Source organism: Lacerta agilis, chromosome 11 (genome assembly GCF_009819535.1).
Source record: "Lacerta agilis isolate rLacAgi1 chromosome 11, rLacAgi1.pri, whole genome shotgun sequence".
NCBI classification, from domain to species: Eukaryota; Metazoa; Chordata; class Lepidosauria; order Squamata; family Lacertidae; genus Lacerta; species Lacerta agilis.
In genome coordinates this window covers 53,510,925-53,537,603 of record NC_046322.1, presented here as the reverse complement: position 1 = coordinate 53,537,603, position 26,679 = coordinate 53,510,925, and the positions used below count along the sequence as shown (strand labels likewise).

At 43.1% G+C, this 26,679-nt stretch overlaps 1 protein-coding gene across 1 annotated transcript; it reads right to left on the bottom strand.

Annotated features, from left to right (window-relative positions):
* Positions 1 to 7,546: 7,546 nt before the first annotated feature.
* Positions 7,547 to 26,679, bottom strand: HSD17B3 (hydroxysteroid 17-beta dehydrogenase 3). Its single transcript, XM_033164715.1, has 11 exons — positions 26,493 to 26,679; positions 21,614 to 21,660; positions 19,941 to 20,016; positions 19,442 to 19,549; positions 18,255 to 18,322; positions 15,214 to 15,249; positions 14,263 to 14,297; positions 13,833 to 13,914; positions 10,926 to 10,991; positions 10,208 to 10,357; positions 7,547 to 8,438 (listed from the first exon to the last, which is right to left on the bottom strand). Exons 1-11 carry the CDS (start codon positions 26,644 to 26,646, stop codon positions 8,328 to 8,330), a joined length of 933 nt encoding a protein of 310 aa, XP_033020606.1. The 5' UTR covers positions 26,647 to 26,679; the 3' UTR covers positions 7,547 to 8,327.

Below are 26,679 nucleotides of genomic sequence, written 5' to 3'. Positions count from 1 at the left end.
TTTGCTTAAGCCTGGAGACATGTCTGCAGAACTGCTTACCTTATGGAAAAATATTGTGTTTCTTTATCCCCAGGTGTTCCTTCATTCCAGCATCCCTAGGTGTAATTTGAAACCTGCACAGCACCCAGAAGAGACTAATCTATTAAGGCTGCTATCTCCTCCTCCTCCTATGGATGGGTAAGAAATTTAATTTTTGTTTGCATTTTTTTAACCAAGATATGAACGGAAACACAACCGCCCTTTGAAATTCACACCAAACGATTGAGTTCTTACAAAGGCAGAACCGGTATTATGTAGCACCTGTAATTCCACGGACTGAAGCAGTCAAACAGGCATCTGTGGAGTAAGGTGATCTCATAGGTAAACTGGTCTCAAGGGCTTTATATGCAAATAGTAACACCTTGAACCTGGCCCAGTAGCAAACTGGCAACCAACGAAGATACCTGAGCACAGGTGTTCTAAGTGTTATATGCTGACAAAGCCTCACTCCTGTCAGCAGTTGTGCTCCAGCATTTTCGCACTAACTGCAGCTTCTGGATCAAGCACAACAGAAGCTTGAAGTAACCAACGCATGAACTACTGCGGCAAGGAATGCATGCCCTCCAACATTTCTCCGATGAAAACAGAGATGTCCCCTCCAACGTTTCTCCAATGAAAATAGGGACGTCCTAAGGAAAAGCGGGGCATTCTGGGATCAAATCAGAAACCAGGACAGTTTCTGTAAATCCAAGACCGCCCCTGGAAAATAGGGACACTTGGAGGATCTGGAATGACCATAGCTGTGAAACCAGGCACAGTTGGTAAAAGGCTCTTCTATCTGCTGATGGGTTTATCACCATTTCTATCTCTGGGCAATCCCTCAAATGTGTGGGAATGTTAAGGATAGTAGGACAGGGTATATTGAATAAGTATTATCCTTCCTTCACTCACGCTAGTGAAGTGATGTAGCAAAGCAAATTCCCCTCAATATAGCTGGATGCTAGTTTGCAGATTCGTTTGAATCTCTTAAGATTATTTCCTGGTGTCCCCTTTAATCCCTCTTAAAAGAATAAAGACACAAGAGTCTTTCTGAGTAAAGTAACAAAAGTCTACTTGCTTCATTTCAGTTCACGATATGATCCCTGAAAGGCAGACTTCACTTGGTAGTTACACAAAGAAACTGTGAGCTTATCTCATATAGAGACCGAACTCATGTGCTGCTGGCTGAGAACCAGCAGACAGCAAAAATTACATCAAGAGAATACAAAATGGCTGCAGGAGAGCAGCATGGAAGCAAGAGACAGGACAAGACAACAGACAAGAAGACAAAACAGACTGATCAAGACTCAGAAAATAGCTGCATGACTGGGCTCTTTTATGGAGTCAGCCAGAGCCACGCGCATCTCCCAGGTCACATGCAGGGGGAGGATGCTCCAGACCAGTGGAAGAGGAAGTTACACTGACCGGGTGTCCCCCTTGCCTGTGCCAACTCTAGGGAAATAAGGAATGTTGAATTTGACTGTGCCAATGGATCACATCCCACAAAATGCTGCCTGGGGGTGTTGGAGAACAATTCCTCCAGTCCAGGGTGCTGAAATTCAGGCATGTCTTCAAAAGGCACATTCATAATCATTTGAGCCACCAGAAGCAAAATGGCTAAATGAATAAATGCTTGAGCCAAGAAAGAACTTAGCATATGAAGTTGAAAGTGTGTAAATGTACCAAATCCTTGAGAAAGAATATTTTGAAGAAGAAGACTAGATGTACTAGTTAAGATGAGATGTAACATGTAAATTTGTATGTATGAAAATACAGTAAATCCTGGGAAAGAATTTACTGAAGAAGCCCCAAACTGTCCATGGGTGAAACAGGGGACAAACGCCGGCACCCTGTCTAACTTTCGTGCGTAACATCTCCAATATTTCATCTGATTGGGCTTGCTTTCATCAATTAACATCTGTGCGTATCATCATTGATATTTCATCTGACTGGACCTATTTTCACCAGTATCTACAGGAGCCTGGCTAAAGAAATTTAAAGACTGAAATTGTCCTGTTGTACTAACTTGAATGAGTTTTCTGTTTGTGGCTTCTTTGTTAGACTTCTTGCATTGCTCTCTCTTTGGTTGGACTACCAATATAGAATTCAGTACGTGGAATGGTTTGGTAGATTTGTGTGCGCCGTTTTTGTGCTGCTTATTGTATACTGATTTACCAGAAGCAAAATGGCTGGCTGGGACTCAGGTCAGGAACAAATGAACATGACAAATACCTCCCACCCCATATGCACAAACCGGCTTCTACACCAGTGACATACACCAAAGTGGATGTAGAACGAGAAGGTAAGGGGGATTTCTTTGATCTGGTTCACATTTAAAGGCAAACATAACTAATCCACACTTTTCAAAACAGTACACAGATTGAAGTACAGCCAACCTTCAAAAGCCACACTTCTCCGAATTCTGCAGTGTGGTACACCAGGTAAGTAATGTGCACAAAACCACATACACTGAGGTAAAGTGTCCATAAACAGGCGTATATTTGTGAAAGTAACATACAGAAATGCATTTTCTTAGGGACAATTGCTTTGCAGAAATGTGTATACAGTGGTGCCTCGCAAGACGAAATTAATTCGTTCTGCGAGTGCTGTCGTATAGCGAAAATTTCGTCTTGCGAAGCACCAACGGGGGAAGAGCAGTTTGACGAGGGGAAAAAATCAGAATTTTTTTCATCTTGCGAGGCAAGCCCATTCAAAAATTCGTCTTGCGAGACAGCCTTCCGCTAGCGAATGCCTTTCGTCTAGCGAGTTTTTCGTCTAGCAAGGCATTCGTCTAGCGGGGCACCACTGTATTAGGAGAAAACTCTTAAGATTTAGTGTCAGGAGTATAACGTATTCCTGGACACCGCAGAGTTAGACGCAGACTTTTCTGGAAGCTTCTGGCTGTTGTGAAATTGACTAGACAGCTCAACGCAGGAACTCAGCAACTCACTGGATAACTATATACAGTATTTATTGATTGAAGCAACTAGTATCCATAAGTTACTTTTTACAGACTTTACAAAATAAAAGAAACAAAACATAAAATCTTTTCCTCTCTGTCTCTCTCTCTCCACACACTCACCACACAGCTCTCACACAGAGCTCACCTTGTCAGGAACTCACTGACCAATCACAGGTCGTTGCTAAGGGTCTGAGAGAGAGCAGATCTGGGCTTTCTGCCAACTAGCTAATTGCTTGGAGATAAGACAGCTGCATTTCTGCACGTAGGCAACTCTGAAATCTCTAACAAAAACCACATTAAGATACTGATGAATTTTCCTGATGGCCCTCCTCCATTACAAACTAATGTGTAAATGTGGACAAATGAAGTGAAGATTTGGGGGGGGGGATGAGAAATACAGTAGATAGAAACAGACATGGACAGATTCACCCTTTCCCAGTAACAAGTTATTTTTACCAACTTTTCCAGATTAAGGGAAAAACTGGAATAAATGTAAAAAAGAAGTACAGGCTGGCATTTTGTATTGATGATGTGAAAAATGTGTATGAATGAGCAGAACTGATTCCACATTTAACCACCTCCACCCCGGTCTTTAAGCACCCTCAGAAAATCTGTCTGGAATTTACTCCATTAAATGCTGTTTTAGGTTCTCGATTGAAGTTGCCTTGAGATTAATGCAGCCTGTCTGTGTGCTTGCTGCTACTCCTCTCATAATGCCTGTTTTATGCAGGTCATTTGAGAATAAGTAGATCACTACAGAGGCAATATAGGTATATTTCTGGTGCAAACCATCCCAGGCAAATTGAGCTGTGGAAAGGCTGACATGAATTCAGAGGGGAAAGGAGGAAGCCAAAATGCTGTTCTTCAGGATCAGATTAGATGTGATTTTAATTGCATTTTTGTATCCTGAGTTTGCCATCAGCTACGTATTTCTTTACAAAAAAGCATCAGCGGGGGACATTGTGATCCAGGACAAAAGCAGGGTAAAGGGAGAGTTGCTATTTGCTCATTTTTATTTTAAAAAACAACTGCTTGTCAGAAATACCAGCTAACCTTAAGCATACAATGCATTGAGATAGCAACCAGCTTTCTCAACCAGCAACTCGTTTCAAGGCAACAGAGTATTGCTGTTTTTCAGATTCTCTAAATAGGCCAAAATGATATGGAATAGGGGAAAACAACAGACCAGCACGACAGAAATTTCTGTACCCGTCAATCTCATTAAACAGAAGTGACGTTGCATCTGTGACACACAATTTTGACAAATTAGCAGAAATAAGATTTTTGCTGCCACCATTCCCTTATTGGAAAATTAATTCCATAGTGATTCCTGTTCTCATCGCTCCTCTCCTCTCCCTGATCAGAACTGTGGTGAAGTTACATGGAACCCCTCTCACAGGGTTGTTTTGCGGATAAAATAAGAGGATAATCCCTGAGTAACTGGGAGGAAGTATATATTGAAGTGTAATCAAAATAGTGGAGTATTCATGTGGTTACTTTACCACAAAGTGGTCAGCAGTTGCTTGAATTATCGTGGCACTATAAACGTGGCTTTTGCTGTATGTTGTGCGTTTCAAAGAGTAAAATGCTGAATTCTTTATGGACTCTCAGCACGCGGAACTGGTCATGAAGGAAAATGAGCCAATGGCTGATTTTGCCATAAGAGAAATAATTTCCTTGAAGGAAGAGCCATCTTGGTGCAGTGGTTAAGAGCGGTAGACTCGTAATCTGGCATCTCCGCTCCTCCACATGCAGCTGCTGGGTGACCTTGGGCTAGTCACACTTCTTTGAAGTCTCTCAGCCCCACTCACCTCACAGAGTGTTTGTTGTAGGGGAGGAAGGGAAAGGAGAATGTTAGCTGCTTTGAGACTCCTTCGGGTAGTGATAAAGCGGGATATCAAATCCAAACTACTACTACTACTACTACTCTTCTTCTTCTTCTTCTTCTTCTTCTTCTTCTTCTTCTTCTTCTTCCTCCTCCTCCTCCGTGGCTTAAGACTCTTTGCTTTCCGAAGCAGGAAATCCAAGAGTGCTCACCCCAGCAAGTGAAAAACATAGGAATTTATTTATTTATTCAATTTATATCCCCTCTTTCTTCCAAAAAGCTGGAGATGGCGTACATGGCTCTAACCCACTTCTCCATTTATCCTCAAACAACCCTATAAGGTAGATTAGGCAGAGAGACTGTGGCTGGCATAAGGTCACCCAGTTGGCTGCTTAGCTGAGTGGAGATGTGAATCCTAGCCTCAGAGGTCCTAGTCCAGCACTCTAACCACTACACCACACTGCGATTTTAAAAATGGTTTTTTTGTGTACGTGTGCCATCTTACTCTGTGGTCCTCTGAAACTGAGTAGGCCATGCTAAGGTAAATTCCAACCTGTTTTTTCTTCCTTATTGCTATTTGTGGCAGGCACGTCTTATGGGAAGGAGAGAACTCCTGATATAAAAACAGTATAAGGTAGCGGTTAGAATATTGAACGGAGACTGGAAGAATCTGAGTTCAAATCTTCACAAACTCAGCGAATTCACTGGGTATACCCACCTCCCTGCCTCACGGGATTATCATTCAGGATAAATGTGATCAGAGAACAATGAGTTCCTTAGAATACAAAGGTGAGAAATAAAAATATAACCTGCAGCTTAAGCCATCCATTTTCCAGCAATAGCTGACCTATCTTAGAATAGTTGTATGAAAAAGTAGATTAATCACCCCAGCGTCATTTTCAATAGCTCAGCGAGCTGTAATAGACAAATTCCTGGCTTTATCATTTCAACAAGGTCAAGCGATAGGAGGATTTAAAACAAGTGGGAGAAAATGTCTCTGTGTATTTCATTATCTTGTCATTGCTTTTGCGGTTGCATTTGGCACAGAAACCTAGCTGAATGTATCCAAGTAGCTACTTTTGAAAAAGGACTGTGGCATTTCCTGAAAATACATGCCGCCATTCCAGCTCCAAGGTCCAATCTGCCCTAGATCGCCCCAGATGTTCCTTCAGGCTATGCTGCGACACCATAATAAAGTATTTCAGGCAAACGGCACATCAAATTCTTTCTCTTGTGGGTGGTCTTTTGAGAAAAGTAGGGCCCTGTCTGTCCTGCCAGTCATGATAATAAGAGTGTTTACAACACTGGAGATCAATGGTTCACTTAAGCAAAAAGATTTACTGCACTGTAAATTGCTTGTCTAGACAGATTTGCTGCTCTGATCTCTGTAAAAGTAAATCTTTGACTCTCTTAAGGCTGCAATCCTCAAGGCACTTACCCCAGAAAAGTCCTACTAACTAGGGTGGGATTACACCACAGCAAGTGACTGAAGACCTGAAGCCTTAGAGCTACAGGGCAGGTGTAATCTGCTAGGCTGGGAGCACATTGTACATGGTCATGGGTTAAAAGCAGTTTTCCATCCTCTTAACCTGCTTTTCTTTGTGACTGACAAAGTGCAAATATTCTGCACGAAGCCATGTCCCCTTGAGGCAAGCTCAGCGACTGGAAAGTCTCAAAATGTAGCAGAAGCAGTTGACCTTTTCCTTGCAATTTCCTAGGGAAATACTGGCACCCTGTTTCCTGTGGGAGCTCATCCAAGTTGCCACCATCATCTTGTTGTTGTTGTTGTTGTTGTTGTTGTTGTTGTTGTTGTTGTTGTTGTTGTTGTTCAGTCGTTCAGTCGTGTCCAACTCTTCGTGACCCCATGGACCAGAGCACGCCAGGCACCCCTATCCTCCACTGCCTCCCACAGTTTGGCCAAAATCATGTTAGCAGCTTCGAGAACACTGTCCAACCATCTAATCCTCTGTCGTCCCCTTCTCCTTGTGCCCTCCATCTTCCCCAACATCAGGGTCTTTTCTTGGGAGTCTTCTCTTCTCATGAGGTGGCCAAAGTACTGGAGCCTCAACTTCAGGATCGTCTTATTATAAGTCTAAGGTCTTGAAAGCTAGGTTCGGAGCTACTGACATCATGCCTCTCTTGGCTTGTCTTTTTTTGAAAGTAAAAAGCCCCCTACATGAGTGTCAACTTGGCCCTGCAACCATGAGTGCCCGGGGCCATGGGTGCCATCCAGCGTGCATGGCCCTGGCACCAAAATTTGTGGGTGCCCAGCTCCTTCATGGGAAATTGTGTGGGCGCTCGGGCACTCAGGGCCGCATATGTCTCTAGAGTATCACAACAGTTCAGGCAAAAGGATCCAACAGCAAGCTCAATACAAGTGTCTGGACTGAACCAAACCCAAATAAATGTTGAGAAAAAAACTATAAACTAGGCCACATTTCACTGACGTTTTAATGTTTGTTATGTAGGTTTAAAAATGGAGGCAATGAACATAAACCAGTAAAACAGTAAAAGCAAATGAAGTGTAATATTCTTTAGTTTATAAGACACATTTATTAGTTTATCCTACTGGATATTAGCCATAACAATTAGTAGTTTGACAGCATACGACTCAGCTCAAACTAGGCAAGATCCCTACATTACAGATCAGCTAAGTTACCAGCCTGAAATGTTTAATTGGTTAATTGGTTCGATTAATAGATTAAACACTTTTAATCAAGTAAGAAGGTGTTTTAAAAATTTATATATCATTTGAATACAAATCTCGGTAACTGCATGTAGAAAATACCGTTTTAAAAGAAGCAGTTCTTCTAAGATGGCGCCTACTATGAAACATGTTTCATATTAGCTTCAAGCAGAGAAATTGTGCAACCTGATTCAGGACATTTGTTTGTGTCCACATGCAACTTTAATCCAATAATTAAAATTTATTAAGTCATATGATCATACAGCTAAGATTTGTTGACAATGGTCCCACAATGCACTTACTTCTCTTGCTTGCTCATCCTAATAACTAATAGAGTCCAACCCTTTGCTTTAGACCAAAACATCTGGAAGTCATTAGGTTGATGAACCTGTTTCTCACCCATGCTGGTGGGAAGAGCTTCTGAACATGCTCTTCAAGCCGCCTCCTGTCCTCCACCATCTGCTCAAAAACTCTCTTCATATTTTTACATTTTAATTCTTTCAGATGTAGTAATTCTTTCAGAACATTACTACATTGTGGGGATCAATGTTAAGATCAAATCAACATCAAAATCAATGTTGCAAAAATCAAATTACATCTGAGCACGCGCCATCTTGTAAACTCTGGCTCCAAAGGGACTACAGAAGCAGAAGTACTTAATATATGGCATTGAAACAGGACCAAAAAAGAAAGAAAAAAGAAAAAAAAGACAGAGGTTGAAGGGCTCTTCTTACTCATAATGAAAGCCTTTCAACGAATCAAGCTCACTGCTGGCATATTCATAGCAGACAATCCAGACAGAATCTGCAGGGACATAAGCTCCAAAGAAGGCTTTCTCAGGTACTCTTCCCATTCTTCTTCACTTTTTCTGCAAACTTAACTAGTACAGTCTCTTGTAATCGGTCACTGTGGATGATCCATACAGGAATGGACTTTATGAACCTTGCCTTTAGAAGGTATATATAAAAATGGGGGAGACACATTAATACCTCACGCATATGGTTAGGTTTCATAAGATTCAGGCCAATCGTTTTTGCGTGTGATTTTTACACGACAGCACATTGTGGGTGAATGGTAAACACTACTGCTCAGATGAGGGCCTTCTCGGTAGTGGCGCCTGCCCTGTGGAACGCCCTTCCATCAGATGTCAAGGCAATAAGCAACTATCTTACTTTTAAAAGACACCTGAAGGCAGCCCTGTTTAGGGAAGTTTTTAATGTTTAATGCTGTATTGTGTTTTTAATATTCGGTTGGGAGCTGCCCAGATTGGCTGGGGAAACCCAGCTAGATAGGTGGGATATGTATAAACAAACAAACAAACAAACTATTATTATTATTATTATTATTATTATTATTATTATTATTATTATTATTATTATTATTATTATCTGCCTTTTTTAGGGTGGCAGTGAGAAAGGTGCAATGACAATGGGAGATTCCAGGCCAGCTGTCTATTAAGCATCCATGCAGAGACGCTTGCACAAAAACTTGTGCTGAAGTTATAGGACATTGCCTACTTATCGTGCAATGCGCCTTGCGTCTGCTTGCTTGTTCCACAAGCTGGCAAGGGGTTGGGATGTGGTAGATTGTCCACCATTTCACTCCCTAGCCCCCTTACCCATTTAGGATTGCACTCAAGGTTGCAATCCTAATTTTCATTGGGGGGAGAATGGACATGGATAGGATTGGGCAAGAAATAATGTTACTGAAGAATAGTCTTCAAAAGCCACCAGTAGCCCCTAGATCAGTGGTGGCGAACCTATGGCACGGGTGCCAGATTGGGCACGCAGTGACGCAGAGCCCTCTCTGTTGGCACGCGCCATCACGCCAGCAGTGCTGTTGTTTGGGGTTTTCAAATGGGCCAGCAGCTTCCCCCCACGCCTCCTTGTAAGTAAACTGTTCCCACCCCACCGGCAGCAGCTTAGAGGCAGTTTATCTCCCCAAAGCAGCTATATTCCTGCCTCCCCGCCCCCAGCCATTGGTGGGATTTTTTTTTACAGCCAGCAGGCTGTAGTTCATGTGATTGGTGGCTTTGTCAAGGGTTTTTCTTCATTGGTTGCTGCCTGCGATCCTTGAGACTATGTGTTGTTTCTGCTCCTTGTGCCATAGGAAGTGTTTATAATTCATGTGAGTGTTCTTCTCCCCTCCAAAAAACAACTGTGATCCAAGCCACCCCCCCAAAGCTCTGCTAGTCTTGGCAACCCCCTCCCCAAAAAATCTCTGGGCAATGCCGCCCCAAGCTCTATGTGTTGTTTCTGCTCCGCGTTTATAATGCGTGTGAGTGTTTTTCTCCCCACCAAAAAAACTACTGTGATCCAAGCCCCTCAAAAAAGCTCTGGATGTCTTGGCAACCCCCCCCCCAAAAAAAAAACCCTCTGGAAATGTCCCCCCAAACTCTGTGTGTTGTTTCTGCTCCCCGTGCTTTAGGAAGCGTTTATAAGGCGTGTGAGTGTTTTTCTCCCCCCCCCCAAAAAAACAACTGTGTTCCAAGCCCCCCCCCAACAACTCAGGGCAGCCCCCCCACTCATTTTATTACAGTATATTAATTATTATCCCATATTAAATTGCCATGTTGGCACTTTGCGATAAATTAGTAGATTTTGGGTTGCAGTTTGGGCACTCGGTCTCCAAAAGGTTCGCCACCACTGCCCTAGATGTTGGTGATGGGGAACCCTAGCCATCTACTTCGTCTGATTAAAGTTTGCAGTTCAATTACCAAGAATTCATGAGCTAAGGATCCACACGTCTCATCGCCAAATGTGACATATTCCAGCGATTGTCTAGCAAAGTCTTCTGCTGACTTTATGAAGAGGTTGGTCTTTGCCCAGTTGCTCATTGGAGTAGAGACACCAAAAGGAGTCAAAGCCTAAACCAGGAAATAAACACAACAGAAGCAGCAGCAACCTTTTCACAATCTTGAATGGTTTGTACATTATAGGAAGCTTCAATGACAATTAGTGAAAAACCAGCATCTCCTAGGATGGACTAAAGTAGAGAAATCGACATGTTTCACATAATTAAGATGAAAGAATAAAGGTAAAGGGACCCCTGACCGTTAGGTCTAGTCACGGACGACTCTGGGGTTGCGGCGCTCATCTTGCTTTACTGGCCGAGGGAGCCCGGCGTACAGCATGTGGCCAGCATGACTAAGCCGCTTCTGGTGAACCAGAGCAGCGCACAGAAACGCCGTTTACCTTCTTGCTGGAGTGGTACCTATTTATCTACTTGCACTTTGATGTGCTTTTGCACTGCTAGGTTGGCAGAAGCTGGGACTGAGCAATGGGAGTTCACCCCGTCACGGGAATTCAAACCACCGACCTTCTGATCGGCAAGCCCTAGGCTCTGTGGCAAAAACATCCAAGGTCTCCCAGTATCTCATCAATGCAGATGATATAGATTTATATTTATTCCAATAGCAGAGAGAAATAAATTACCTGTATGATAATTCCCTTTCCTTTATATTCTGCTTGAAGCGCTTTGGAAAACATATATACAAAAGCCTAGACAGACAAAATTTCATACGTTAGTGTTTTGCACTTTAATTAATTGCCGAAACATCAAGACCCCCTCCCCAAAATACTGTGATTCATCTTTCTTATCACTAGAGATAAAAGGATTTGTTAATTTTGGATATCTCCGTTTCTAATTTTACCAATCTTAAATCCAGTTTGCTGGATCCATTTCGACAGCAAATTTGTGAATTTTCTTTTTTTTAAAAACCCTCATGAAAAATCACCAGCATTTTATTGTGACTTTCTCCTAATAAACACAGGTTTTGCAAGTCATCCTTCCTCACATAGCACAATTTTGTAGTTTTAAAATGAATATATTAATTGGTATGCACACTTTTACCTAATATATGCATTTCTATAAACATTAGTTGGCTGGAGAGCTTCATTGCCAAATTCGGATCAATGCAAATTTCAAAGGATACATGGTGTCGCAGAACTGTGGGTGGGGGAGGGATCCCCCTATACACTAAAATTAATAAATGCTAGGATTTGGGGTGATTTGTGATATGGAGGGAGAATATGAGCTGCAAATGAATTTCTGGGTAGCCTGGCCAAACTAGGGTCGTTGAGAGCCATTATGGGTTGTGAACAGAGACTGGAGAATCTGCTCTGGGGGAGGCAAATGGCTTCTGGGAAGAAGAAAGGGGAAGAAACAAACCAGAAGCTTTCTTTTTAGGAATTTTAGGTCCAGACATACCAAAAGAACAGAAAAGACCAGGTGCGCAGCCTGGGAGTCATTTTGGACACACAGCTGTCCATGGAGGCGCAGGTTAATTCTGTGTCCAGGGCAGCTGTTTACCAGCTCCATCTGGTATGCAGGCTGAGACCCTACCTGCCCGCAGACTGTCTCGCCAGAGTGGTGCATGCTCTGGTTATCTCCTGCTAGGACTACTGCAATGCGCTCTACATGGGGCTACCTTTGAAGGTGACCCGGAAACTGCAATTAATCCAGAATGCAGCAGCTAGACTGGTGACTGGGAGTGGCTGCCGGGACCACATAACACCGGTCCTGAGAGACCTACATTGGCTCCCGGTACGTTTCTGAGCACAATTCAAAGTGTTGGTGCTGACCTTTAAAGCCCTAAACGGCCTCGGTCCTGTATACCTGAAGGAGCGTCTCCACCCCCATTGTTCAGCCCGGACACTGAGATCTAGTACCAAGTACTTTCTGGTGGTTCCCTCATTGCGAGAAGCAAAGCTACAGGGAACCAGGCAGAGGGCCTTCTCGGTAGTGGCGCCCGCCCTGTGGAACGCCCTCCCATCAGAGGTCAAAGAGATAAGCAACTACCTGACATTTAGAAAATACCTGAAGGCAGCCCTGTTTAGGGAAGTTTTTAATCTGTGACATTTTAATGTATTTTAACATTTGTTGGAAGCTGCCATATTATTATTATTATTATTATTATTATTATTATTATTATTATTATACTACAGCTGTGCGGATGTTGCTAGCCCAAAGATGGAAGGAAGTACCTACAAGAGAAGTATGGCTGGCAAAGATGATGGACTATGCCAAAATGGCGAAAATGACCGGGAAGATCAGAGATGATGAAGATAATAAATTTTAATAAAGAATGGGGAAAATTTATAAGTTACTTAAAAGAACACTGTAAACAATTAAAAACATTGGCAGGATTAAAAAAAAACAAACACTTGCAATGTAATGAGAGCTATGGTGAGAATGGAGTTTTAAGAAAGTATGGAGAACATTATATGATGCAGTTGGAAAAGAATAACCAGGGAAACTATGGAGGGGTGGAGGGAAGTCCAGGGATTCGGAGAATCCTATGTGTATATGATTATGACTTTTTTGTGATGCTAACTGTTAAAACTAAAAATGATTAAAAAATATTTTTTTAAAAGAAGAAGAAGAAGAAAGGGGGAGAAAGGGTCAAATCCATCTTGGCGAGGGAGAAGGAGGGACTGCCTGTGATGCTTTGGGTCATGCTGTAAGATCTGGAACCCCTCCATGCAGACTGAGGGTGTAAATAGGCAAATAAACCCTATTTCTTAAAGTGCGAGAGTCTCCACTGTGTCTTCTGTTCTCCAAAGGGACACAGACCCTGTGTTGGTGCCTGTGATCCGCTCTGGACACTGCTTGGCAGAGAGCAGGGGCAGGCACTGGGCTTTTGTAACAATACATTTTGTTTCCTCTGTAGGTTGATGAGCACGCAGAAGAGAATCTCTTCTCCTTGTGGCACCCAGACTGTGGAACTCACTTTTCCCTCAGAGATCTAGCAGATCCCCTACCCGATGGTGTTTAGACACCTAGCAAAACAGTTTTATTACAGTATGAGCGGTGTTTGGGTGTTTATTCCTCTCTTAAGCTTCCTCTAATGTGATGCTTGTACTGTCTCGACACCCCGTTGCTCTGAGCTGCCTCAGGTGACCCATTGATGGGATGGAAAGGCAGACAGGGGGAAAAAACCAAACCACCACATATTTACATAAATATACGTGTTTTGGAGTGTGGAGAATTCGGTTTGAGGTGTGTCTCCTCCCTTTCACAGAACTTTAGTTCTCAGGGCTCCCTGTCAAAGCAATTCATAGGAACTCAGGAAGCTGCAGTGAGACCCTTGCTCTATCTAGCTCAGTACTGTCTACTCTGACTGGCAGCAGCTCTCCAGACAGGGGGCATTCCAAGGCCCATGTGAAGATGCTGAAAATCACGCCTGGGACCTTCTGCATGCAAATCATATCCTTTACCCCTGAGTTGCTAACCTGCCTTTGCTTCCAGTAGATCCTACTTACACTGGAGATAAGGTCCTTCTGGACCCATAAATCCTAGAACGGCACAGAAAATTTCTAAAACAAGCGCAGAATTCTTACCTTAGAGGCAGAATAGACTGTATATAATGGACAGACAAAGGTGCCTGTGGCAGAAGAGAGGTTGAGAATCAGTCCCTTTTGTCTGAAAAACAACATGACATAAAACTTGCAATGTAAACACTCTTTCGTTTTGTAACCTAATGTAAAATACCAAGGGCTTCCAATAAAAGGTGAAGGACTCCTGGACAGTTAAGTCCAGTCAAAGGCAACTATGGGGTTGCGGCGCTCAGCTTGCTTTCAGGCCAAGGAAGCCGATGTTTGTCCACAGTGATCATTATGTTATCCAGGGAGCATGCCCCTGGTTGCACCAAGTAACACAACTAGATTCTGGAAGTTAAACCAAAGTTCATTCCAGTTCAAAAGCTTCTTCTTCTTTTCTTTCTTTTTTTTTTTTAAATAAATAAATCTTGAACATAAGAAAGAGGTTTACCTTGACACCATCTGTTTCAAAATCATCCGTGTCATCTAAAAATATATATATATACATTAATAATAATAATAATAATAACAATAATAATGATTTATTTATACCCCACCCATCTGGTTGGGTTTCCCCAACCACTCTGGGTGGCTTGCAACAAAATATTATAATTTATACGAGCCAGAGCATTAACACAGAGTAGACCATCTAGAATGTGCTATATACCAAACTCCACAGCTCAACATTTAATGCAAATCCACCTACCAGTAATTCACACTTCCTAAAACAATACTTGAGCCAAAACACAGCTTTCCTTTGGAATCCAGGCTTCTCTGAATTATGTGATCCAGTTCCCCAACCAAAAAACTGCGTACAAAAATGAATATATTTGGTGACAGGGTGTAATTTGCAAGCAATTTCCCCAATATGATGATTTTTTTTAAATGTTATATTTGCTATCCTATGCCTTTTTATTAACATTTCCCCTGTTAAACACATTTTTAGCACATCTTTGGGTTGGAGAACTGCATCGCAAAATGTGGAGAAGTGCCATTTCCAAAGCGTAGCTTCATTTCGGTTCATGTATCATTTTGGGAAGTGGAAATCAGGCAGGTTCGCATTAAACTGTGAACTGAACGGAATGTTCCTTCGTCTTCTTGGCTCAGACAAGGCTTTCTAAGAATGACAAGTGTTCAGTTCAAATGTTGCACTTTTGTTCTGGCAAGCACACAACCTGCAACATGTATCTATAAAGTGTGAAGCGACCCACAGCAACCGCAATTCAGTTTGGTCCTCAAAAACCCCTCCAGGATCTTCTTAATAAGAAACATAGCTATCACCAGCTACCCACGTTGTGTGAGGAAAACATCTTTGACCACAGCCGAGATGTCCGTGAAACCCCCCACCCCCCAAAAAATATCTTTATTTTCCACACTTGCCTAGCTATTGTGTGGCACATACCTTGGTGACAGAGAAGATGTTGCAGTTGATGATGCCCTATAGGGAATAAAAAGTGGATTGCATGAGAGGCTGACTGATCTGGTGGAGAGAAAGAGTTCAAGAAAGTTCAATTCCACATAATGTCTAAAGCAGGAATGGAGAGCGTTTGGCGCTGCAAGTCTTGTTGAATTTCACCCCCCCCCCATATTCTCCTACCATTGGCCATCTCTGGCTGGGGCAGGGCAGGGGTTGAAGTTCATCAACATCTGGAGGGCCACAGGAAAGAAAGGAAACATATAAGGATGAACAAAGGTTGTCTGTGGCCATACATGCCTTTTAATATAATGTGGTACAAAAATAATGAATTTGTTTGCATGGGGCCACCCCACCAAGGAGAAGGGGAAGGGGACGACAGAGGATGAGACGGTTGGACAGTGTTCTTGAAGCTACTAACATGGGTTTGGCCAAACTGCGGGAGGCAGTGAAGGATAGGCGTGCCTGGCGTGCTCTGGTCCATGGGGTCACGAAGAGTCGGACACGACTGAACGACTGAACAACAACAACAACCCCACCAATAGGGATGAGGTGCCCTGCCTCAAATAGCAGGCTTTGGTAGACCATTAAATGGGCCACAAATAGCTTTAAAAAAAAATACTACTCTCTCTGTGCGTGGACGGGTGTGTGTATATTTTCTACCTTAGATATCAAGACATTGTAGGCCATTTTTCCATCTGCAGAACCATCTTTTGAGCTGTGTACTATCAAGAACGGGATGATTGTTGCACAGTGCAACATCAGCTGCCCAGAGTTGCCAGGGAAACCCAGGCAGATGGGCAGGGTATAAATAATAAATTGTTGTTGTTGTTAGATGCACAGTGAAGATGCACTTGATTTATTCCCCAGTGATTAGGGTCAGCGGCGGAGCAAGCCAATTGGGCGCCTGGGCCGGCGCGCATGCCCTGCGCCCAGGGGCGGAGCCAGCCACCTGTGGTGCGGGGCGAGCTGGGGCAGGACACCCCGCGGGGCCTCCGGAGTCTGCCTGCTTCCTTCCACTCAGCCACCCTACAGCTGAGGGGGAGGCTGCGGGCAGACTATTTGGGGCAACACGGAGCCTGCAGGTGCCCAAGCCACCATGTCACTCCCAGGAGAGGTGCGTGGCTTGGGCGCACTGCAGGCTCCGTGGTAATTGCCACCCGGCATTTTGTTACCCCCCTCAGTGGTGACACCTGGGGCGGCCCGCCCCTACCGCACCCCCTTCCTCCACCCCTGATTAGGGTGGCCATGTGTACCACTTTACAATTGGCCTCTCTTTGAGCGTTGACCAGTACACATCTGGTTTAAAGCGGAGGAATAATCAGGCCGCACAGGAACGGCTGAAACAGGAGGCAGCTCAACTCTCCGTGTTTTACTGCGTGCAAAACTGCATGGCCACCGCATCCTCTCCTTGCTAAAGGTACTATAATCTATGCAGGAAAGATATAAATCTGGCTAGTAAATATAAGGCAGGGCACTGTCTGCTAGATCAAAACAGCTATTCGCTGGGACCAGTGAGATTTATAATATCGCCCTATTCGTGTTTGTTCAGAAGCAAGTCCCATAGCGTTCAATGAGACTTACTCCCTGTAGGTGTGCAGCCTCAATTTTGCTTTCTCTTTTACATTCAGGCCATCATAAAGTGGGCATTATAGATTAATTCCAGGGTGGATAAAAATCAATGATTTTTTTAAAAAAAATAAAAAAAAATCAGATTTTTTTAAATTTAAATCGGATTTTTAAAAATAGAATGCTTTTTGAGGAAAATATATTACCATCCAAAGGTTATTCAATCATGAAATAAAGATTAGTTTTTTAATTATGTAGAATAAGGCTGTATATGTTTAATTTTTTTTGGTAAATAAATTCTATTAATCCATTCACAATGTCATTTATGCTCTTCCAAAGGTTTTTGTAAAATTATTGGGCAGTTACTCTGCCTACAAAATATTATCACAGATGCTTGGTTTACTTTTGCAGTTCTCAAAACTAAATTTGACTCAGCAGAGATCACATGCCTCTTCTTCACAGCAAAAATGTTATAACATGAACAGAGTTGAGAAAAAGACCTTAATCCTATTGTTCTACAAACCTATGAATACAGAAGCAGCCCCTTCAGTGTTAAGTTTCAAGAAGTTCAGTGAATAGAATAGAAACAATATTTTTCTGATTGTTTGGAGTGGAATGGATCTAATAAATCTATTTAAATTGCTATTATTACGGTAATGATTATTTTTCTCCTTCCTAAGTACTGTACAACAGAAAAGTTGTCCAAATATGAATGATTAACCTATTAAACTGGGGATAAAAAAACTAATATGAAAAGTTGTTATTCTAAAAATCTTCATCTACTTGCATATTCTACCAGCAAGTAGATATTCTTGCATATTCTACCAGGTACTAATTCTACCAGCAAGAATTAGTCTTTATGTGGAAAACTGATTTAAATCAAGCCTTACTGACTAGTGATTTAAATCGTGATTTAAATCGTGATTTAAATCAGTTTGATTTAAACCAAATCCACCCTGATTAATTCTACTGCATTTCCCCATTCCCTTCCCTTATGATTACAGGTTTTTCCCTGTGGATTCTGCGGAGTCTTTATCATTTCTGCACTATGGTCTTCAGGGGAATAAAGGAACGTTTAAGGACTTTGGCTAAAAACAGTTGGTCCAGGAACTCTATGGAAATGTCTTATTCTAGGGGTAGTCCATGTGGTGCCCTTCAAATGTTGCTGGACCACAATTCCCATCATCCCTGTTCATCGGCCATTCAAGCTGGGGCTGATGGAAATTTGCATCTAAGAACACCTGGAGGAACTTGTGATAGTGGCTCTGTTCAGATCAAATGTAACTTGATCAAAATTAATTCAATTTACTGAATGCCTCAATGATAAATAAACAAACTAATTTAACTTCTATTCATTTATTTCGAGAGAAGTTCATGATCATTCTCCGTTCCGTATGAAAGGAAAGTGTGGGCCTTCTGAGCAGTTGCTTTCAAGAGCACAAACATAGAATAATCCTTACCTCGTCATTCTCTGGTCCGTTAAGAAAACGGGCTGGAAAGGGGCTGGGAAGCATCCCAACATTGTTAACTAATAAACAGAAACACAGTGAGTCACACAACTAGATGGCACATATACTTAGACCAGTTGCTGCTGGTTTAACCTGGTGCCTTCCAGATGTTTTGGACTAAAGTACCCCTGGATGGTTAAGTCCAGTCAAAGGCGACTATGGGGTTGTGGTGCTCATCTCGCTTTTCAGGCCAAGGGAGCTGGCGTTTGTCCACAGACAGCTTTCTGCGTCATGTGGCCAGCATGACTAAACTGCTTCTGGTGCAACGGGACACCGTGATGGAAGCCAGAGGGCATAGAAGTGCTGTTTACCTTCCCGCCGCAGTGGTACCTATTTAGCTACTCGCGTTGCTGTGCTTTCGAACTGCTAGGTTGGCAAAAGCTGGGACAGAGCAATGGGAGCTCACCCCGTCGTGCAGGTTAGAACCGCCGACCTTCCAATCGGCAAGCCCAAGAAGCTTAGTGGTGGTGCTGTGTTTTGGACTACAAACTGCCTGGGGCTGATAGAAGTTGTAGTCCAAAACATCTGGAAGGCACCAGATTAGTAAAAGTTGCCTTAAACTGAGTTATCGTGACGGCATAGCATCTGTTGAACTCATTCAGAAGATACTGGTAATAGGCCTTTTAAACATAATACAAAATTGACCCCAGATCAGCCCCTTGTAGGACTGATGAGGGCCAGTTTGACACAATATAATTTCAATAACTGTGAGAGAAGAGTTTTGTTTGTTTGTTTGTTGCCTTTATCTCGCCTTCCTCCCCCTCCGAAGGAGCTCAAGGGGTTCCTGGTGTTCCTCCCTCACAACAACCCTGAGAGGAAGGTTAGGCTGAGAGGCAGTGACTGACCCAAGGTCACCCAGTGAGCTTCAAGGTGGCTGAGTGGGGGATTAGGAACCCTGGTCTCCCAGGTCCTAGTCCGACAATCTAACCCAGGCATAGGCAAACTCTGGCCCTCCAGATGTTTTGAGACTACAATTCCCATCATCCCTGACCGCTGGTCCTGTTAGCTAGGGATGATGGGATTTGTAGTCTCAAACATCTGGAGGGCCAGAGTTTGCCTCTGCCTGATCCAGCCACTACACCACACTGCCTCACTGCAACCCAAAATGAACTCTTGAAAAGCGCTGTTGGAAACTTTACCCAAAATTCCAATTTCTAATCCTTGAAGGCTTTCTTCAATGTCATTGTAGACGTTCCTTCTGGTAAAGTCAGCTTGTATAATTTTCACTTTTCTCCCTGTGGACTGCTCTGCATTTGGAAGGGGGGGGGGAAGAGAGTCATTTTTGTGCTCTTTAAGAATTTCATTGGCTACTTCTAAGACAGCAATGCATTTAGGCAATATGCTAGGTCAATGGTTCTCAAAGGTGTCCCCTCCTCCCAAGACCTCTTAAATATTTTGGGGGGGGGGGTCTCAGCAGACCACGTAACTTACTTATTTTGTTCTATAAAGCAAAACACAAACATAATTCATGTTTTAACAACTTTTCCCCTTAAGCACTGGCAGAAGCACCAAAACTAGTGCTGTATTATGACAATCACAGGCCCTAGACCAGGATATTGGCAAGGGATTATTTAACTGGTGATTTTTAAGGGGGAAATTAGTAGACTGTAGCAAAACTGTACTGTATTAGATACTTACCAATTTCAGAGGCTACCTTCTGCATTTTTGTTAGTGTTCTGCTAATCAAAACAATATTTAATCCACGTCTGGCAAGCTATGGAAGCAAGTCGTAAATATATTAGTATTTCAGAAATGATTGGGCTGCACTGATATGGCAGAAGCTATCCAGATGCTTGTTGCATTTGTCCTAATATTCGCAACTGCGGAGGATACACAAGTGCAGCTGAAAGGAAGCAACTGCTTTCCAGTTGTGCAATGCAGGTCGGAGTGAACTAGGAAATTCTGACTCCTAGCGGCAAAAGTATGAAAATGCTAATAATGGGTGAGATTATGAGCACCATTCAAGGTGCTTATTAACTGTCTCTATTTCCTGGTGGGATTCAATCATGTACTGGAAAATTCAGGTCGAACAATTATAGTGCACTGGGAAGTTTCATGTAACCAAAAGATGAAACTTTTTGCAATAAGGGAAATGGCGGGGAACTGAACTGGAAGACGTAGAACACTTGCTCTGATGCAATGGCATCTAATCTCCCCACAAACAAATCAGGTGAATGCTTTAAATAGCCAACACCACCTAATCTTCCTGCAAACAAATCAGGATAAATGCACAATAAGCAGGTCATAGGGAAGTTCCCTAAATCTCTTCTTTACATTCTCTAACCTTCCCCCTCCCCCGTGGTATAAGAACTGGGAACCAAATAAGAAGAGACTGGGGTGGGTGTGAAAAGCACAAGATATCACTCTTCAAATACTTGAAATACTGTCACATAGCAGAGGGCAAAGACTTCTTCTCTGCTGCCCCAGAGAGTAGGACTAGATCTAATAAATTTAAATTGCAGGAGGTTGGATTTATTAGAACATTAGGAGTCAATGAATGCAGGTCAATTATGGAACCATTTATTTCTTTGGAAATAATAGTACAGGAGGCAGTGTTCAGTAAAAATCAACAACATTCAAATTCAAAACAACTCACAACCCAATAAAAACAACCTATTCGCAATTACAGCAGCCAGGAATCATTCAATTGGTATCAGGCCAAAGGAAGTTAATTTGCATTTTTAACAGCCGGCAGAAGCTCACCACAGTTGGTGCCCAATGCAACTGGGTGGAGAGACAAGCTCTTATTCCCTGGAGGTCTTCAAGCAGAGGCTGGACAGCATCTCTTTGGGATGCTTTGGTTCCAACAGTTCCTGCATCAGACAGCAGGATAAACTAAGTGACCCAAGGCCTCCACCTCAAACTCTATGATTCTCTGATGTGTCCACATAGAAGCTTCTCTCCTCCTGCCTCTTCAATACATCTGTGTTATGCAGAAGGCAATCCTCCTGCCCCAAAAACTGTTGGTTCCATGTTGCAAGAGCTTTGGGACAACATTCCCCCAATTTCCTTTGTCTGTGAGCTTGTGCCTTTGGAGACACCATGGGGAGGCTGCAAAGAACGACTTTCTGTAACAGAGAATCCCTGACCTGGCTGGAGCACTAAGCTGTTTATCCCATGGAATTCCACCATCATGTTGCTGTGCCCCTAATTCCCCTATGTCAAATGAGCTTCCCACATAGCCAATATGCACTCTCCTGTCCCTCGGATAAATAGAGTTTTACAGGACTGTAAGGACAGCTGTGAGAAACATGTATTCAAAGCCCTATGAATACTCCAAAACGCAACATAAATGCAAATGTTTATCATACCTCAAAGGAATAGGCTTTTCCAATCCCGTCGCCAGATCCTGTGATCACTAAAGGATGAGACAATAATGATGGCATGTGATCTTTAATAGGCTGCTTCTTTCCTGCATTTCAAACACTGCGGTTCCACATGATTTTTTTTGCATCCCAGCAGTCTCATTGATGGAGAAATGCAGAGACAGCGTCCCTTGAGATAATGCTGGGCAATAGCTCCCATCATCTCTGACCATTGACCATGCAAACTGAGGCTGATGGCAGTAGGAGTACAAAAACACCACGAGGGGGCACCATGTTGGCTATTCCTGGGTGCTAGAACATGCTTAATTCTGTGTTGGAGGTAGGCCTTCCCCCCCCCCAAAGGTACTTAAGTTATACATTGGATAACTGAAAATGCTTTTAAAAAAAAGTTTTGAAAAAAATATATTGAATTTGCCATAGCTCACCATCGCCATCTAGTGTCACATTTGTATGATGCACTTTACAACACACTTATTAGCAGCTGTATAGCTGAGTCCCATATGGAACCAAGTTCCCTTACCTTCTTAAAATTAAAACAATTATTATTTTTTGGTCTTGTGGGGCTGGAACGAATATACACTCAATGTCTGATCCAAAAATCCCCTATATTTGTAATCAATAAAGTTGTGGTCATTTCTAAACCAGACCACTGTCTGGGTGTGTATGTGTGGCAGCACTGTTATTGGGCCCACAACAATCAAACAAACAAACATTTTGGTGAGTTCCCTTCTTTTTTCAAGAAGAAAAGCACTGCTTATGTATATGTACAAGCTACTCAACCCATCACATGAACAGAACACATACTTCTAAATATTGGTCCGACTCCTACTGGAAAGGGTTTAGGGCAGAACTATACAAATATATATAAGGAAATGGTAAGCAGTACGACTAGAAAACTTGTGAGTTTGAAACTAAATTGGGAAACAGACTTTAATTATGATACTGAGGACAGAATGTGGACCAATGGACCAAACAAAATAAATTCTGCAAGGGTGAGGGAACTCACTCTCAAAATAAACTGCAGGTGGTAGGGCAGTCTCTCTTTCATGTTTTACCTCCAGATTGTTGCGTGTCAAGGTCCTCAAGCCCCCCCCCCCAAAGAATTCACACTTGAGACATAAATTTTGTTTGGGTTTTTGGCAATAATTTAGGCCACAACTTTATTCAAATACAAATTGTGTGAGTGGTTGCGTAGGCATTGGTTCAGACTAGCTGTCCGCCGGGACAGAGCTGACTTTGGGTCAGCGTCGGGAGAATGCCAACTGGGGAGAGTTAAGGAGGCTGGGGGCAAAGCCTCCCTCTCCCCAGATGTCCCAGGGGCTCTTGCGCAGCCCTATCCCCCTACCGGGGGTTCAGACAAAAGCATGTCGTGCCCCTGGATTCCTTTAACGGAATTCCCTGCACACCATTATCATCATCATTCTGGTAATCAACACAATAACCAATGCCTAACCGCCAACCTTACAAGTTGTGACTAGTTGCTACTGCAGTAGGCGAAAACCAAATGGCAACAAATGGAAAAAAATTCCTACGGGGCCCCTGTCCCAAAAGCAGACGACCCCATGACAGGCAGTTGCAAGGTCAATGCAAAGGCCTATGAAAAGAGGGTGGGGAGGGGGGTGATCCAAAGCACGCAGCCAAGAGGAAGATCACCCTGCGTGCAGAGCCATATAAAGGATGCTGGGATGTCCACCACAAGTTGCAACATTTATCTTTGCCCAGCACAGGGCGTCGCAAGGGGGGGCGGGGGGGCGGGCCACCCCTAGGTCAAGGGGAGGGGGCGACACTTTGGCCGCCCTCTGTCACCCCGCCCCGCCGGGCGGACCCAAATAGGGGGCATGTCGCCTTTTCCCCCTTCCAGCGGCTATTTTTCGGCGGGGGAGGGGGCCCGACCAGCGAGGAAGGGGTGTCATGCTTGTCACCCCCTCCTAGCTGACCACCCCCCTGCCGAAAAAAACGCTGGGGGGGCGAGGAAAGGGGGAAATTCCCCCTTTCTGCATACACGTGCACCGTGACGTCATGATGACGTCACGACGCACGCGTCGTGCCCCTCCCCCAGGGGGGGTGCCTCTGCGCTGCCGCCGCCCCCAGCAGCACTGAGGCTAGCTACGCCACTGGCCCAGCAACACCTCCTGACCCTATTGCAGCTAAAGCCGGCTAGCGGCCCCACCCAACTGACCAGGAAGGTGTCTTGCCAGGCCCGACCGCAACACTTTCTACTAAAGGTAGAACCCGATTTACCAGGGATGTGGGTCCTCTCAAACTCACTTCCATTTAGGGGGGGCATGTCCACTAGTAAAAGTCATTGGTCTAAAGCAGGGGTCCCCAAACTAAGGATGCGGCCCAATCGCCTTCTAAATCCGGCCCACGGACGGTCCAGGAATCAGCACGTTTTTACATGAGTAGAATGTGTCCTTTTATTTAAAATGCATCTCTGGGTTATTTGTGAGGCATAGGAATTCGTTCATTATTTTTTTTTTCAAAATATAGTCCGCCCCCCCCCCAACAAGGTCTGAGGGACAGTGGACCAGCCCCCTGCTGAAAAAGTTTGCTGACCCCTGGTCTAAAGTTCCTGAAGAAATCTCTTAAAATTATTAAGGAACCTATTCAATTCACCCCACAATTGGGACTCCTTTCTTTATTTGAGGACGGTAATCAGGACATAAAAGGCCCCCCCCCCCATACTGCTTCTTTTGTTAGCGGCAGCATGTTGCTCAATTGTACAAAAATGGAAAACTTTGTCTAACCTCTGTGTTTCTTCTTGGTTGAAAAAATGTTTGGAATATTGCTCTTCTGCAAAAAAATTTCATGGCATGAGAGAGCTTTGTTGGACGTTTGGAATGTGTGATTCTCATATTTTCAAAACCTCTGGGGACACAATTATTTATCTGATGTTTGTTGGCACCCTTGACAAAAGCTGTGAAACATGCCCGTGACCTCTTCTTTTTGTTATATTGTTATATTTTGTGTTTTACTTTCGGGGAAACTTTACTTTCTGTTTATTTGAAAAACCACTGGAAATTATTGTTTTTTAACTACTTTTACTCAGAGTATATGTATTGAAATTAACGAACACGACTAAGTTAGGTCCATTCATTTCTTTGGAGCTGTTCTGCATAAAGGTTAACAAAGCATCCATTATCTTAGCATCTACGACCATGTGTTTGTTTTTATTTTACATTATCAGTTTATAGTCACATCGCTGAATAGCAGATCTGTCTATTCACTCATAAAAAATGATAATGGCTGGAGAACTTATGTTTGTAAATCGTATTAAGATGATATGGGCTAGGAAGCTGCCATAGGCAAACCAGTCATTTCCATAGGCAAAAGTAATTATCATTGCAGTCCTGGCATATGTCTGCTCCAAAACAAGCTCCACTGAGTTTATTGGAGCTTACCGATACTTCCAGATAAACTTGTGTAGGACTGCATCCTGAATTTCTTTGTATTTCAAAAAGTTTGAAGTTGCATATTAATGTTTCTCAATTACATAACAGCATTAAAAAAAAACATTTCAAGGGTGCATGTGTCAATATTATCATAAGAAAGGGTAGTTAAAAGGAAAACAGAGTTGCAGATCTCCTTGAAGATTCAGTTACAGGTAGGTAGCCGTGTTGGTCTGCCATAGTCAAAACAAAATAAACAAAATAAAAATTCATTTCCAGTAGCACCTTAGAGACCAACTAAGTTTGTTCTTGGTATGAGCTTTCGTGTGCATGCACACGAAAGCTCATACCAAGAACAAACTTAGTTGGTCTCTAAGGTGCTACTGGAAATAAATTTCTCCTTGAAGATGTTTGGGCAGTTCAACTGTCATGAGCAGGGCCGGATTTAGGTTTGATGAGGTCTTAAGCTACTGAAGGTAATGGGGCCCTTTATAAATGTCCAGCTGTCCTTTGTCAACAACAAATTGTCACTTTTTTGTGTTGAATATATGCTATATGGAAATTTATGGACCTAATAGGTATCTAAAGCCTTTTGCACATAACAAAATATGTATTTTATCAACGTAATTGTTGAACTAAAACACAATTAAGAAGAAGTTTATTAATAGCGAAAGAATTATTAAGTTCTAACTTAAAATGATTGGTGGCCCATTACTTACATCATAGGAGCCTATACAACAAAAAACACTGTTGCTGTATGTGGGTTTTATTTTATTTGTTTTTTCACTTATATTTTGGAAATGTACCATCCAGTTTTTTTCCTTTAATTTTTTTTTGGGGGGCCCCCAAGAGGCTGGGGCCCTAAGCTATATCTTGTTTAGCTTATACAGTGGTACCTCGGGTTACAAACACCTCGGGTTACAGACTCCGCTAACCCGGAAGTAGTACCTTGGGTTAAGAACTTTACCTCAGGATGAAAACAGAAATTGTGCGCCAATGGCGTGGTGGCAGCGGGAGGCCCCATTAGCTAAAGTGGTACCTCAGGTTAAGAACGGACCTCCGGAACAAATGAAGTTCATAACCAGAGGTACCACTGTAGGTAAATCCGGCACTGCACATGAGCTTTCAAAGATTGAGAGCTAGTGTCGTGGTTAGAGGATTGGATTAGGTCCATCTAGATTAAGGTTACCAGACGTCCCTGGATTTACACATCAGTCCCCATACAAAATCCATTGAAGTTGAAAAGTGTCCCTGGATTCATCGTAAAAAAATCTGGTAACCTTAATCTAGATTCTAGCTCAATACTTCCCACTCTGACTGGCATCAGATCTCCAGGATTGCAGACAAGAGTCTTTCCTAGCCCAATATGGAGATGCCACAGCCTGGGACCTCTTGTGTTGCTCCCCTGCTCCCATCCCAACACATCAGTTCACATTCCCCCAGCAATAAAAATATATGAGGAAAAGTTGATTTACCTGCCCATTCTCCCATTGACCGAAAAAAAGACTCAGGCACAGTACTCCATACAAGCGGAGAGAAATATTTCAAAAGCCGGACGCATTTCACCAGGAAAATGAGACAAGTGATGCCCCCGAGGCAAGAGAGGAACTGCTGCAGGAATTCACCCATGATGAACCGATGCTATCTGTGGGCTCAGACAAG

Coding starts and splice junctions, on each gene's coding strand:
- HSD17B3 (XM_033164715.1), bottom strand. CDS start 26,646: ATGGGTGAATTCCTGCAGCAGTTCCTCTCTTGCCTCGGGGGCATCACT. Junction 14,298..15,213: donor ACATCTTCTCTGTCACCAAG/GTATGTGCCACA, acceptor ATATATTTTTAG/ATGACACGGATGATTTTGAA. Junction 10,992..13,832: donor CAGTCTATTCTGCCTCTAAG/GTAAGAATTCTG, acceptor TTGTCTGTCTAG/GCTTTTGTATATATGTTTTC.